Here is a 13641-nt window from a genome sequence, read left to right as displayed (position 1 = left end):
TACAATAAGGAGCTGCACCATGAGCCAATGAAACACACGAAGCCCTTTATCTTAAATATCTTCATGCTGTTAACGATTTTATATCATTACACAGATGCCCCATACGCACTATCATTTTCTATGTTCAGTGGTCCGTAAAATTGGGGTAAATTCTCTGAATTGCATTTTACAAAGTTTCAAGTCGATTGGACTTCAACATCATCAAAACTTTTAACCTGCAGCAGGACAGACGAACGCATAGACCTTAGGTGGGGCATAACAAATGGAAACTTACTAATTCTTTTTTAAAGAAGAATCAAAGAAGAGTGCACACGCTGAAATGACCTTCTTTGCCAACTATTGATATTATGTAAATAGAATTTTATAGGCTTTACTACAACTATCACATAAACTTAACATGATCAAGGTCAAGGTCAGATACACCAATTTGAAATACATCTGCACTTTAAAATAATTCCTTATACCAAATATGCTTGAAATATAGTAGACCTTTTGCACATTTTAGACACAAACTTAACCAGGAAAACTTAACATTGATCAATTAACCAAAACAAAAATGAACCTTACCAAACAGACATATAAAAAAAAGATGTATGATTGCCAATGAGAGCTCAGACCAAAATGACACAGAAATTAACAATTATAGGTCACCGTACGGCCTTCAACAATGAGCAAAACCTATACCGCATAGTCAGCTATAAAAGGCCCCGAAATGACAATGTACATCTTTCAATCATTACATGCTTTAAATATAGTTGCCCATTTGCATAAATAGTATCGAAGAAACAAACTTAACCAGGAAAACTCGAGATTGACCAATAAACAATGAAAATGAGGCCAGTCAGATAATAATTGCCAGAAAGACCTATACACCTTACACCGAATATAGCTGACATATATATTGCTTAAAGTAGACTAAAATAAAATGCTAAACTGGGTTCAGCCTGATAGACCACAGATGTTGAACCATGAATAAGGGCAAGTTTTGACACAATATTCAAGCTCAATACGGTCTGAATTTCGATCGTGATTAAATTCAGACATGGTCACCTTACAATCCTTCGACACACCAAATAAAGTAGTATTGCTATTAGTATCCAAGATGTGGACTTTACCACCAAAACTCAACCTTATTCACTGATCGACGAACTGCGGTCAAAGTAAGTGAAAACTGTTTGATCGGCACAAGTACCTGGCAAGGTAAGCAGATACAAAATATAGTTATCCTATTACTCATAATAAGAGAGAAATTAACATTACATAAAAATGTTTCTTCCTTGTAGTAACTGTACCATGAAAATGAGGTCAAGGACAATGGACATTTAACTGACAGAAACTTCGTAACATAAGGCATCTACAAAGTATGAAGCATGCAGGTCTTCCACTTTCTAAAATAGAAAGCTTTTAAGAAGCCAATGCCACAGCAGTATCACTACCCTTGTTTTAAGCTTTATGCTACTCAAGTCACAGGCTTGACAATAAAATCCGACAACTTATTTATGGAAATCAAAGTGAGCAGGAGCCAAAGTGTCATGAAAATGGGTGAAAGTGTTTTTAAGTTGTCTGAAGTGATGACAACAGTATACCATAATCTGTCCTGTCCCATTATTGTGTATAAAAACTCATTTCTTTTAATAGTATTATTAATAACCAGCATTCTTGAAATAGCAAAATAATAACCATTTTTCTACAATCATAATAATGTGTCATTTAGTTGCTGGTGGAAAGCTGAATGTCTCGCCTTCTTTACATACTATTGATATTATATAAATATCACAAACCCTTCACCGTCCCTTATGTTGTGGCTACGATCCCCTTCCCTTTCATGAAAGTGACCTACCGAATTAGACTATTTACCAGGTTTGTTATGACATAAGCAACACGACGGGTGCCACATGTGGAGCAGGATCTGCTTACCCTTTATTTTATTTATGAATTTGACCATACCTCTGGTATCTTTCGTCTCCTTGGCAATCATTCCCCATTGTCTTATCTATATATTTTTGTAGGTATACTGTTTGATTGGGATTTTTGATATCAAAGCATTTTCAACTGGAGTAACAGTTGTTTGGGAGGACACTTTGCATTTTTCAGGTCTCTCTCCCAAGCTAATGGAAAGATTTAAAAGATTTCTGCTTAATAACTTAAAGTTGATGCAGATACATGTTGTGGATTCTAATCATACCTAATGTTCATGTGAGGAATGTGTAAAGTGATATTAGACCTTTAGAAAGAGATCTATCTGGGTGAGAACTTCTGTAATGACAAGTGTAAATACAAAACTAATTAATAATTACATACCCAGAAAATTTCCAAAATTTACCACAAGACAAAGTGTCTGAACTCAAGTAACAATCAAGGTCAAGCAATTAAGGAACTTAAAACCAAAGCAACCAGAGTTTTTTCCATGTCATCTTTAAATCATTTGTGATTTGTTATGGTTTCCAAATCAATTCCAGTCTACAGAATGAATTTAGGCTGATATACAGCTGTATTAACAAGACAATATGAAAATAGACACTGAACCCAATGAAGTCTGTAGTTATTTTTATTGACACTTATGCCACTAGGACGCATGTTCCACCAACAGAGTTTATTTTCTTTTCTGCCTCTCGACTGAAGAATCTGGCTTTGACTATCATTGGCTGTTTTGGTAAATGTCCTTTTCCAAGAACTTTGTAGTATCCCTGTAAAAACAAAATGTTTATGATTATCTTAATTTTGCTGACATCTGTTCCTTAAAGACAACTGTCTACAACCATTTTTGATAATCCTATTGTAATTTAATTTGGCCTTTGTAAAAGTGAATTTGACTGTCATAAATACCAGTTTGAATAGCGCTGCTACGCAAAGCTAGGTAATCTCAATTTGCAAGGTAAAGCGTAGCAAGTTAAAGCTTAAAATACAATAAAGTTATGCCCTTATTTAATACTTGATAACCTAACAATGGTAGAAACTATTTTGATTGTAATATAACCAACATTATCATATACTTAGACTAAATAACATATGATTTTAACTGTATGATAATAGCATTAAATTAACGTAAATTCCATATTTTTCGAATTGGTGCTTAGCAGGCCGATATGAAAAGTTTATCACATGCTTCGATTGTTATCACATGCCTTTCCGTAACGTTATCGCATGGCATTCCGGTGATACTTGGCATATTCCGGAAAATACACCTCAATACTACGTTTTCAGTGAAAAACATTACAAAGTAGTGTGTACAAAACAATTATTTTGATAATTAAAAGTATATTGTGTAAAAAAAAAAAAAAAAATAAAATACAAAATAAAAAACAAATTATTAAATAAATGCATTTTTTAAAAGTTTCAATCATAATTTAGAAAGTTACTTTGAAAAAGTTGACTTTTCCAAACAGTGTTCATTATGAATATTGGTAAATTTTATTTTTTTGTCGATTCGTCCATAACAAAATGTTTTTCTTCTCTGTTGAGGCATATGATAGAAAAATTTCATGTCGAATGTACTAAATTTGGGGTTTCGACGTCCGTGAACTTTTTACTCTTTGAACTTCTTTTTGGGAACCCCGAAATAGGATCATTATTTGAATCTTATTTTTCTACATTGTTGAAGCATATGATAAAAAGATCATAACATGTCATTTTTCCGGCTCTTGGGCTGACAATACATGCGATATGAAAAATGCCATGTAATAATCTGATATTATCGCTATTTTGTGCATGTTTCCTTTGATCTTTTTTTGTGATATTTTTATATAATGCTACAAGCTTGAGATGGGAAATTATCGCTAGAAACTAAGGAGCCACGTGGAGTTGCTAATGAAATTGACAATGTCGTCATAGGTAAAACAGCAATAAACAGACTCTCAACTCGATTGCCTTTCTCGCTTTCGCCGTGACAGACTCAAGTGAGAAAAGCAATCTCGTTGAGATAACCAATGATAATCTATAATTCTCTATTGTACAATAACGATTGTAACAGAATCATTGTGAGAATCTTGAGAATTATTTTAACTTGATCTTTTATATTTAGATTCTTATTCTGCACAAAGACAACACTTGACAGCAGTAAATACTGGTACAGTGTCTACTTTTCTTGCATCTTCATACTTACAGCTCTGACTACATCAATGACTGGTGCCTTGTCTTTTTTGTCTTTATACACTTGTCTGGTTTGATCTGATACTAAACTCCATAATCTTTCTATGTTAACAGCAGGACAGTGGAACTTATTTAAGGTCTTGTGGTAGTATCTCATACCTACTTTACCGAAGTAACCAGGATGGCTGTCAAATAATATTGAAAATATATCATATATCATAATTGGTTAAATTATACACTTTAAATTAGCTTTTATATGTTAACATAATATTAATGTTGCTGTAACTCTACTCCTAAACATCTTATGAATTTTCCAAAAACATGATGTAAAAATGATTGCTAATGCAAACGGTTAAAATTGGCACTGTAGATTTTAAAAAATTTTACAAAAAAAAAAACAAGACAAGATTGAATAACGCACACTGGCTCTTTCAAAACATGTTCATTATGTTAAGAATTTGACCTTTGCCACTAAAAAATCTAAATAGTTGTCGGACCAAATGAATATTTGTCTGCCATTTTAAGTCCGACAAAGTTTCGGACACTCTGACCTAATAATCATTGACCAATACTTACTATTTATCAAAGTTGATTCTATGATGATGCTGACCACCAGCATTACCACGACCACCAGGATGCTTCCTGTGTTTGCCTTAAAAGAAAATAAATCTTTACACACTATTCTATGTGTTTACCAACCATTCCAATGCGTCAGAGACGCAATTCATGTAACATGTAGCCTAAACTTGATTTTTCTCTACAAAGTACATTTCATATGAATATATTACAGGGCCAAAATGATTAGTTTCTTAAATCTCCTTTAATTTGGCACTTCAATTTTGGCTTTGCAGTGCATTCATTAAGACCCGGTACCCGGTACTTTTACCCGCCTACGGAAGCGTCTGGTACCGGCAGAAAAAATAAAAATACAAAAAAAAATAATGTGTAAAATTCTTTTGAAGATCGTTCAAATCTAATTTATTTTTTTCCTCAAGTGATAATCTCCGTGTACGTCGTTCATATGTATGTTTATAGGTGTCTTCGTCGAGGTCCGCGTTAAAGTATAGATCTATCTGCCAATTTAGGCACACCTCCAAAGTAGGAGAAGTGATAATCATAAACCATGTGTCTGTATCTGTATCGTAAGAGCGCTTTAAACATTCTATGGAATTCAGAAAATCGTTAATTGTATCAAATCAGTTCGTTTCCCATTGGACGTTGTCACTGATCTCCGTTTTCTCGATATGTGTTCTATGTTGTGAATTTTTAGTGCAAGACTTAGTGAAACAACCTGAAGTAACATAACTGTTACGTTTACAAAATATAATATCTGACGAGATTTAAGACTTTTAAAATTTAAAAAAAAAAAGGACAGCTCTGAAGAAGTGAAAAAAAAAACAACATTTTTACTAACACAATCACCCCTTTATATAAGTTAAGTGAAAGTTAATACATGTTTTTTTATCTGACAAGAACAATCATCACAACACTTAGCGTATATCAAAAACGTTTGTTTGGTGTTTTGCATGAGAGCATGTTAATTTAATAATATATACTACAATGTCTGTAACTTATGAAATTTCTTATACAATATTGAACAAATGCAAAACATTTATTAAAAGTAAAAAAAAACAAACAAAACATTTAAACAACATTTCACATGAAACCCCTGCATTATAGCATGTATAGGTCATACATATTTTATAACTGATTACAAAATAATTATAAGCAATGTATTTTCAGATTAAAGTTCAATTCTTCTTGAATAATTGATAGGTCTTTCCTTCCATTTTGTTTTAATTATACTGTCATTAATAAACATATCATATATATTGATTGATTATTTTATTGATTAGTTGGTTGGTTGGTTGGTTAGTTGGTTGATTGGTTTATTAATTAAACACTTGATCAAGGGTCTCTTGATACAAAAAAAAAAAAGAGACCTTTGATTCCGTATTAAACACATGAAACGGAAACATGCATTAATTAATGGAATGGATTGATTGATTAATTGGTTTGTTGGTTGGTTAAACACGTTGGTTGGTTAAACTCATTGACTAAACATGTTGGTTGGTTAAACAAGTTGGTTGGTAAAACACGTTGGATAAGCTCAATTAAAACAAGCAAAAAAAAATTCCTTGGATCCCGTATGAAACACATGAAACGGAAACATGCATTGATTGATTGATTGGTTGGTTAAACACGTTGACTAAACATGTTGGTTGGTTGGTTAAACACGTTGGTTGGTAAAACAAGTTGGATAGGCGCAATTAAAACAAGCGAAAAAAAAATCCTTGGATCCCGTATGAAACACATGAAACGGAAACATGCATTGATTGATTGATTGATTGATTGATTGATTGGTTGGTTGGTTGGTTAAACACGTTGGTTGGTTAAACACGTTGGTCGGTAAAATACGTTGGATAGGCTCAATTAAAACAAGCAAAAAAAAATCCTTGGATCCCGTATGAAACACAGGAAACGGACACATGCATTGATTGATTGATTGATTGGTTGGTTGGTTAAACATGTTGGTTTAACATGTTGGTTAAACACGTTGGTTGGTTAAACACGTTTAATAGGCTCAATTAAAACAAGCGAAAAAAAAATCCTTGGATCCCGTATGAAACACATGAAACGGAAACATCCATTGATTGATTGATTGATTGATTGATTGATTGGTTTGTTAAACACTTTGGTTAGACATGTTGGTAAGTTAAACACGTTGGTTGGTTAAACACGTTGGTTGGTTAAACACGTTTAATAGGCTCAATTAAAACAAGTGGAAAAAAAACCTTGGATCCAGTATGAAACACATGAAACGGAAACATGCATTGATTGATTGATTGATTGGTTAAACACGTTGGTTAAACATGTTGGTTAAACACGTTGGTTGGTTAAACGCGTTTAATAGGCTCAATTAAAACAAGCGAAAAAACACCTTGGATCGCGTATGAAACACATGAAACGGAAACATGCATTGATTGGTTGGTTGGTTAAACACATTGGTTAAACATGTTGGTTAAACACGTTGGTTAAAGATGTTGGTTAAACACGTTGGTTTGTTAAACACGTTGGATAGGCTCAATTCAAACAGGCGAAAAAAAAAGAGACCTTGGATCCCGTATTAAACACACGAAACGGAAACATTGATTGATTGATTGATTAATTGGTTAATTGGTTGGTTGGTTAAACACGTTGGTTGGTTAAACATGTGGGTTGATTAAACACGTCGGTTGGTAAAACACTTTTGATAGACTCAATTAAAACAAGCGAGAAAAAAACACCTTGGATCCCGTATGAAACGGAAACATGCATTGATTGATTGATTAATTGATTGATTGGTTGGTTGGTTGGTTGGTTGGTTGGTTTCTTAAACACGTTGGTTAAACATGTTGGTTTAACATATTGGTTAAACACGTTGGACACGTTTAATAGGCTCAATTAAAACAAGCGAAAAAAAACCTTGGATCCCGTATGAAACACATGAAACGGACACATGCATTGATTGATTGATTGGTTGGTTAAACACGTTGGTTGGTTGAACATGTTGGTTGGTTAAACACGTTGGGGTTAAACATGTTGGTTAAACACGGATGGTTAAACAAGCGAGAGAAAAAAAGAAATTGGATCCTGTATGAAACACATGAAACGGAAACATCCATTGATTGATTGATTGATTGGTTGGTTTAAACATGTTGGTTAAACACGTTGGATAGGCTCAATTAAAACAAGCGAAAAAAAACCATCTTGGATCCCGTATTAAACACATGAAACGGAAACATGCACTAATTGATTGATTGATTGGTTGGTTGGTTGGTTAAACACGTTCGTTAAACATGTTGGTTAAACACGTTGGTTAAACATGTTAGTTAAACACGTTGGATGGTTAAACAAGCGAGAGAAAAAAAGAAATTGGATCCCGTATTAAACACATGAAACGGAAACTTGCTATGATTGATTGATTGATTGATTGATTGAATGATTGATTGATTGGTTGGTTGGAATTCAAACACACATAAAACTGTTTAAATAGTGCAAAAAACACATAATTTGATGACCTTGACCTTTGACCTTGTGACCTTCGTCAAGGTCATTGCTCCACAAGGTCATTGCAAAAGACTGTATGGGTCAAGGACCTTTTGTTTAAGAGTTTTGCCTAAAAATGGCTTTTTAAAAACAATCGATGGGAGTTATGTCCCTTACATGATGGTAAAATCAATATAGTCATAATGTAAAAAAGTTGCCCCTTCAAGTACCAATCATTTTTCACTGCTTAAATTTTCTGTATCTATAACCGTTCAATAGTTAAAGGGAAATGAAAAACTTTTGAAAATCTAAAATATGACCTTGACCTTTGACCTTGACTTATATTTTCAAGTTTTGGTCCAATGAACTCAAATCTGAAGACCCGCAGTCTTTACGACTTACGGTTCATGAGATTTATATGCATATCGAAAATTTAAATATTCAAGGGGAAATTACTCCTATAATAGGTCACTGGATCGCTTCGGTTAAAGTTATTTGAAGTTGTAACTTTTGGCAAGGAACATTTTAAAAAAAACCATTTGCCGCTAAGTCTTATAGTTTATGAGGAGTAGTGATAACAGTGTTTTTTTGTAATTGGGGAGATAACTCCTATAAGGTAAATAGTAAATCTTGGTTCTTCTAATACAAGATAGATATTATACCCCTGATACATGGTACCAAAGATCATTTGGATATGTTGCATACTTTTCTTGATTTTGAACTTTGAAAACGGACGAGGAAAAAGAATAATAATAAACAAACGAAATACAGTAAGGTCTTTCCATTTAAGAAAGGAAAGACCTTAATAATTACTCTAGAAAAAAAACAATTCAATGTTAACTTACCCAAAATTGAAGCAAATATTACAGACTTTACCCTATTTTTTAAAGTAAAAAATTAAGGCTGAAATCCATAAAATCCAGGAGCTTTGGGGGGGGGGGGGGGGGGGGGGGCTTTGCCCCCTGGCCCCCCTACCAGGGCTAGCCCTGGACCTACTGGGGGCCTTAAGCGGCCCCCAGACCCCTCGCCGTTTGGGTTTGGTTCCCCCTATAATCTCAATGGTACCTCCAGTCTAAAAAAATAAAGAAACCCCTGGCTTTGGAAGCGCAAGTTTTCTCTGTGCAATGCAAGATTTGGCAATTAATTACAGTTTCTATGCTTTCTGTATTTCCCCAGTTTTATTGTTCAACACTGGTTTGGGTATTCTATAGCAGAGATGCAAACAGTTTTTTCCCCCTGTCAGACATTGGGGCCTACAGGTACACCTTCTGCAGAAAGGAAAAAAAATGCCCATCAAAAACCAAGAAAGATTTTATCTTTCTTAAACACAAAATGCATTTAACTTTTATATATCTAGTGGATGCTAGGCATTAAAACTTTCCAAACAGCACAGGGAAATCTGTACTCAAGAGTAGTTTTTGAGGTGAAAATATGGCCATATTTGTCCATTTGTTATAATGAACCTTAAAATGGGAAGGTTCCGTTTCATCGAACTACATGTAGTTTCATTCTTTTTTATGTGCATTCCATCAAGAAGGACACTAGGTCAATTGTGTAAATACTATGTCAAGTTATATAAATTTGTTCAGCCTGTTTCAAACCATCAATCAGGACAATATCGGTACATACACTGTAATCAACATTAATCAAAGAGCTGAAAAGCTCTGAGGGAAAAGACGGCCATTGTTTCAATTTTTAGGGGGTATCTTTTGATAGTCTACATACAAAGAATGAGCAAAAGAACAGCTAGAACATATAGAAAGGCTAACAATAATGAAAATAATTGTTGTTTATTTTTATTTCATTTCCTTAGTCAAGAATTCATCATAGAGACAATTTGGACCAATGAGATCTGCACCTTCTAAATCAAAACATTTGATTAAAGTTGGGAGTTAATTATCTAAAATTCAATTGAATTTAACAACTACTACAATATATCTTAGAATTTTAATTATGTACAACTGAACGGCAGGCTAAGACCATTCTCATTTTTTGTGACAGTATTCTCAAGAAAGTGAGGACTGAAAAATATATTCAGTTTTAATTTTTCATTGATAAAGTTCCTAGTTACAACTCTCATCATAGGGATACATGTACTTATAAAATCAAATATGATTGATATAAGCTGTGTGAAGTTTGTTTCCAGATCCCACATTTTGATATATCTGTAAAATTCATGAATAAATAGCTTTAAACTACAAAAAGCAATATTTAAAAAAAAAAAAAAAAAAATGAAAAAAAAAATGACCACTACAATAATTATGTTGGTACGCAAAATTATTTTTTAATTGATGACTACTTATCATATATATATACTTAATGTGACATTTTTAGTGTTCAGATACATTAACTTTCATTTTAGTGGGTAATTACTCATCAATTGAGGCGCTCCTTAATTGGAGAAAGATTCTAAAAACATAACTTTACAGAAAGAATGAAAACTGCAGTTGCTCTCCCCAATCTCAATAGGTATAAACTACAAAAAGCAACATTTAATTTTTTTTAATTTTTTTTAACCATTTCAATAATTATGTTGTTACACAATTTTTTTTTATACAGAAGACTACTTATCATATACTAAATGTCACATTTTAAGTGTTCAGAAACATTTCCTTTGATTTTAGTGTATAATTACTCATCAGTAGAGGTGCTCCTGAATTGGAGGAAGATTCTAAACAGAATTTTACAGAAACAATGAAAACTGTCGTTTCTCTCCCCAATCTCATGTATCCCATTGACATTGTTTACCGCGAAAGTTGACCTACAAATTATCTGATTATAGCCTCAGATTATTAAAAGCATTGCATGTTGGTGTGTGAATGATCTACACTACAGCAAACATCATTAGGTTTACATTTAACAAATACGGATTTTAAATTAGTATACAAATACTGTGAATGATTTTTATAATGTATACAGGATATCCCTGTGTGGCATTCCAACAATGACGTCACTAGGTTAGATATATGTAGAATATTTCGTAATACTGATTTTTCCGGACTGTAAAAGAAACGTATATAGTGTAAGGGAAAGCTCACTATACGATAATTTCACGAGAAACAGAAGGGAAATGTGTAAAAAATGTATTTAAAGTCAATCTGTTCTCCTTGTCATCAATTTCAGTATGACATTTTGAGGGGGTTTCCAAACTATCAAAACAAAATGATTGACGTGAGGGAATGATACTCTGGCCAACCCCATTAGGGAATTGACAGCTTGAAGCCGTCTTTCCCCAAAAACAATATGGTGATCTCAAATTGACTTTTTAAGGGATGTAATTTGTAATTGTTGTCCATTAGATAAAGATATAAACTTCAAAGAGAAGAAAATCAGTCTAAGCATCATTCTACAATTTAAACTTTAAACAAATAAACATACCAATACGACCATGTCCATGACTGACATGACCTCTCAGCTTCCTGGTCTTCTTATTTTTTGTTGTCTGAAAAAGAATGGTAATTATAAAAGATATAATTATAAATGAATAAGCCCTCCACAAATTTTCTAAATTATCGTGTATGAGGTTAGTAATGCCCTTTAACGTCGGGCATCAAATTGGTTAAAATTTTATCGTGATTCATCAGGTCTCGTAAATATTGTTAATTATTTTTATCTTTTTTTTTAGCACGATTCATTAAAATTAACTTTTATTTGTCATGTAAAAGAAAGTGTTCATTTCATCCTCATGCACAAAAAATTCTTTTGTATAGACTCTCCTTATCTGTTCTATGTAGATATTTGATCTTTTAACCTTATGATTTGTTTAATAAATAACTTATATATTATTTTCAGGTCACATTTTGATGACAAAATAAATTTTTCGGGTGTTCGGTGGTGAAAAGACTTATCGTGTGTTAACTGGCTTGTGATAGTGAAACAGTAGTACATGTACAAATTTATAGACCACTTGGCCATCCAGGCCCCAGGGACTATCATGGCCATGTTGAATGAAGGCATCTTTATATATAATCTAATCTATCTAATAATAAAGTATACAACAGTTTCAGTTAAGCCTGCTTCATATCTAGACTTGTATTTAGAAATTGACAATGACGGTTGGTATATATATTCTGTACAATAAATACTGAAATTTCAGCTTGGGAAATAATTATAAACGTCGCCTCTAAATATATGAGTAACCATGTATTAGTTATTGTAGTATCGCCAATTAATATATATTCCACTTCATTGACCCACTAGTTAACCTAAACTGAACACCAAATAGATTGTTTCAAAAAACACATTTAATTTTCCCTTTAACATGTATAATAGGATAAAAAATGTAACAGGAAACAGCATACACTTTTGATTGTGTTATAAAAATATTTTTACGCATAAAATTATGAAGGGGAAGGCAAGATGACTTCCGATTAGAAAAAGACAGAATAGAAAATAGCCCACCATGTTGACAATATTTTACGGAAAGACCGGAAGCGGAAACGAGATAAGAAATATGGCTCTTGACGGTATAGGAAGTGAATAGTAAATGTAAAGCATAAACATGTAAAAATCCACATAATAAGATAGTTTCTTGTGCTTCTGTTTAAATAAGAATATAGGTATGCGATACATTGACATGCTAAACAAAGAGTTTTGTCAGCATTTTTTACAAAATGAGCAAATGGGCATCTTCTTCTAGTCCGGAATTCAGTTGTTAGTTTTACCAGTTTACTAAATATTGTTTGTGACTAACAATGACTGTGAATGTAACATTTCTGTGGTGGCATATTGCAGAAAATAGTAACTGAGGAAGATTCTATCCCAACATTCCCAATCAGCATGCATATCATTAGAGAATTAATTAATAAACAAAATGATGTATATACATTGTCTTATTTCCTATGTTTCCAAGCTATATATACATATATATGACGTAAATTAATATAGATAAATAAGTAATTGCATATTTATACATAACTGACAGTACTTTACTTTTACCATATATATATATAAGAGAGTGGTAAATTTATGGGGGTATCTTCATGACGAATAACAGTAATAATTCTTGCCAAATGACGTTAACAGTAATTTTTGCTGCATGACAATAAAATGTACACTTTCTTTCAGACGATAAAAAAAATCGGCTGATTTTGACGAATCATGTTAATTTTTTCCTATAAACATGATAAAGGACGTAACGATAATGATTTGAAACCTGTGACGAATCATGATAATAAATATGGAAATTTTGATAAATAAGGGAATGGTCATTATTTATCAGCTGAGGGGGTCGGTGTAAATTTTTGATATAAAATTTTATGTTGGGAACCCCCCATTATTTTATAAAACCACATAATGACCCCCCCCCCTAAGAACATAATTTCAAAAGTGTGACCCCCCCCCAAAAAAAAAAAGAATTCCCAGTTGTGTTGAGGAGATGATGACCAGCTACATAGTAACCGGCTTTGAGAAGCTCTGAGTATAACAAACAGCTTTTCTTCTTGTTTTTTTTTCAAAAAGGAATATCTGACACGTGCATGTAGAAAAATAGAAAAAAATATACAGAAAATTGAATGTTCCAAT

General features: G+C 32.8%; 2 protein-coding genes across 6 annotated transcripts in view; one reads left to right on the top strand and one right to left on the bottom strand.

Annotated features, from left to right (window-relative positions):
• Positions 1-2532: 2532 nt before the first annotated feature.
• On the bottom strand, positions 2533-12571 carry LOC143082845 (large ribosomal subunit protein uL15-like). Its single transcript, XM_076258806.1, has 5 exons — positions 12520-12571; positions 11497-11560; positions 4666-4741; positions 4103-4274; positions 2533-2687 (listed from the first exon to the last, which is right to left on the bottom strand). The coding sequence occupies exons 1-5, from the start codon at positions 12520-12522 to the stop codon at positions 2559-2561; spliced, it is 444 nt and encodes a 147-aa protein (XP_076114921.1). The 5' UTR covers positions 12523-12571; the 3' UTR covers positions 2533-2558.
• LOC143082843 (DENN domain-containing protein 2C-like) overlaps positions 12563-13641 on the top strand; it is a 39364-nt gene continuing 38285 nt past the window's right edge. For 4 of the 5 annotated variants that reach the window (XM_076258803.1, XM_076258804.1, XM_076258802.1 and 1 more), the window contains exon 1: positions 12563-12677. The gene's annotated coding sequence lies outside the window, so the exon portion shown is untranslated. The remainder of the gene's footprint in view (positions 12678-13641) is intronic. The other variant, XM_076258801.1, reaches the window with a different exon arrangement.

This window comes from Mytilus galloprovincialis, chromosome 7 (assembly GCF_965363235.1).
Source record: "Mytilus galloprovincialis chromosome 7, xbMytGall1.hap1.1, whole genome shotgun sequence".
In the NCBI taxonomy this organism is placed as follows: Eukaryota; Metazoa; Mollusca; class Bivalvia; order Mytilida; family Mytilidae; genus Mytilus; species Mytilus galloprovincialis.
Note: the sequence above shows the minus strand (reverse complement) of the source record. Positions and strands in the feature narration are given on the sequence as shown.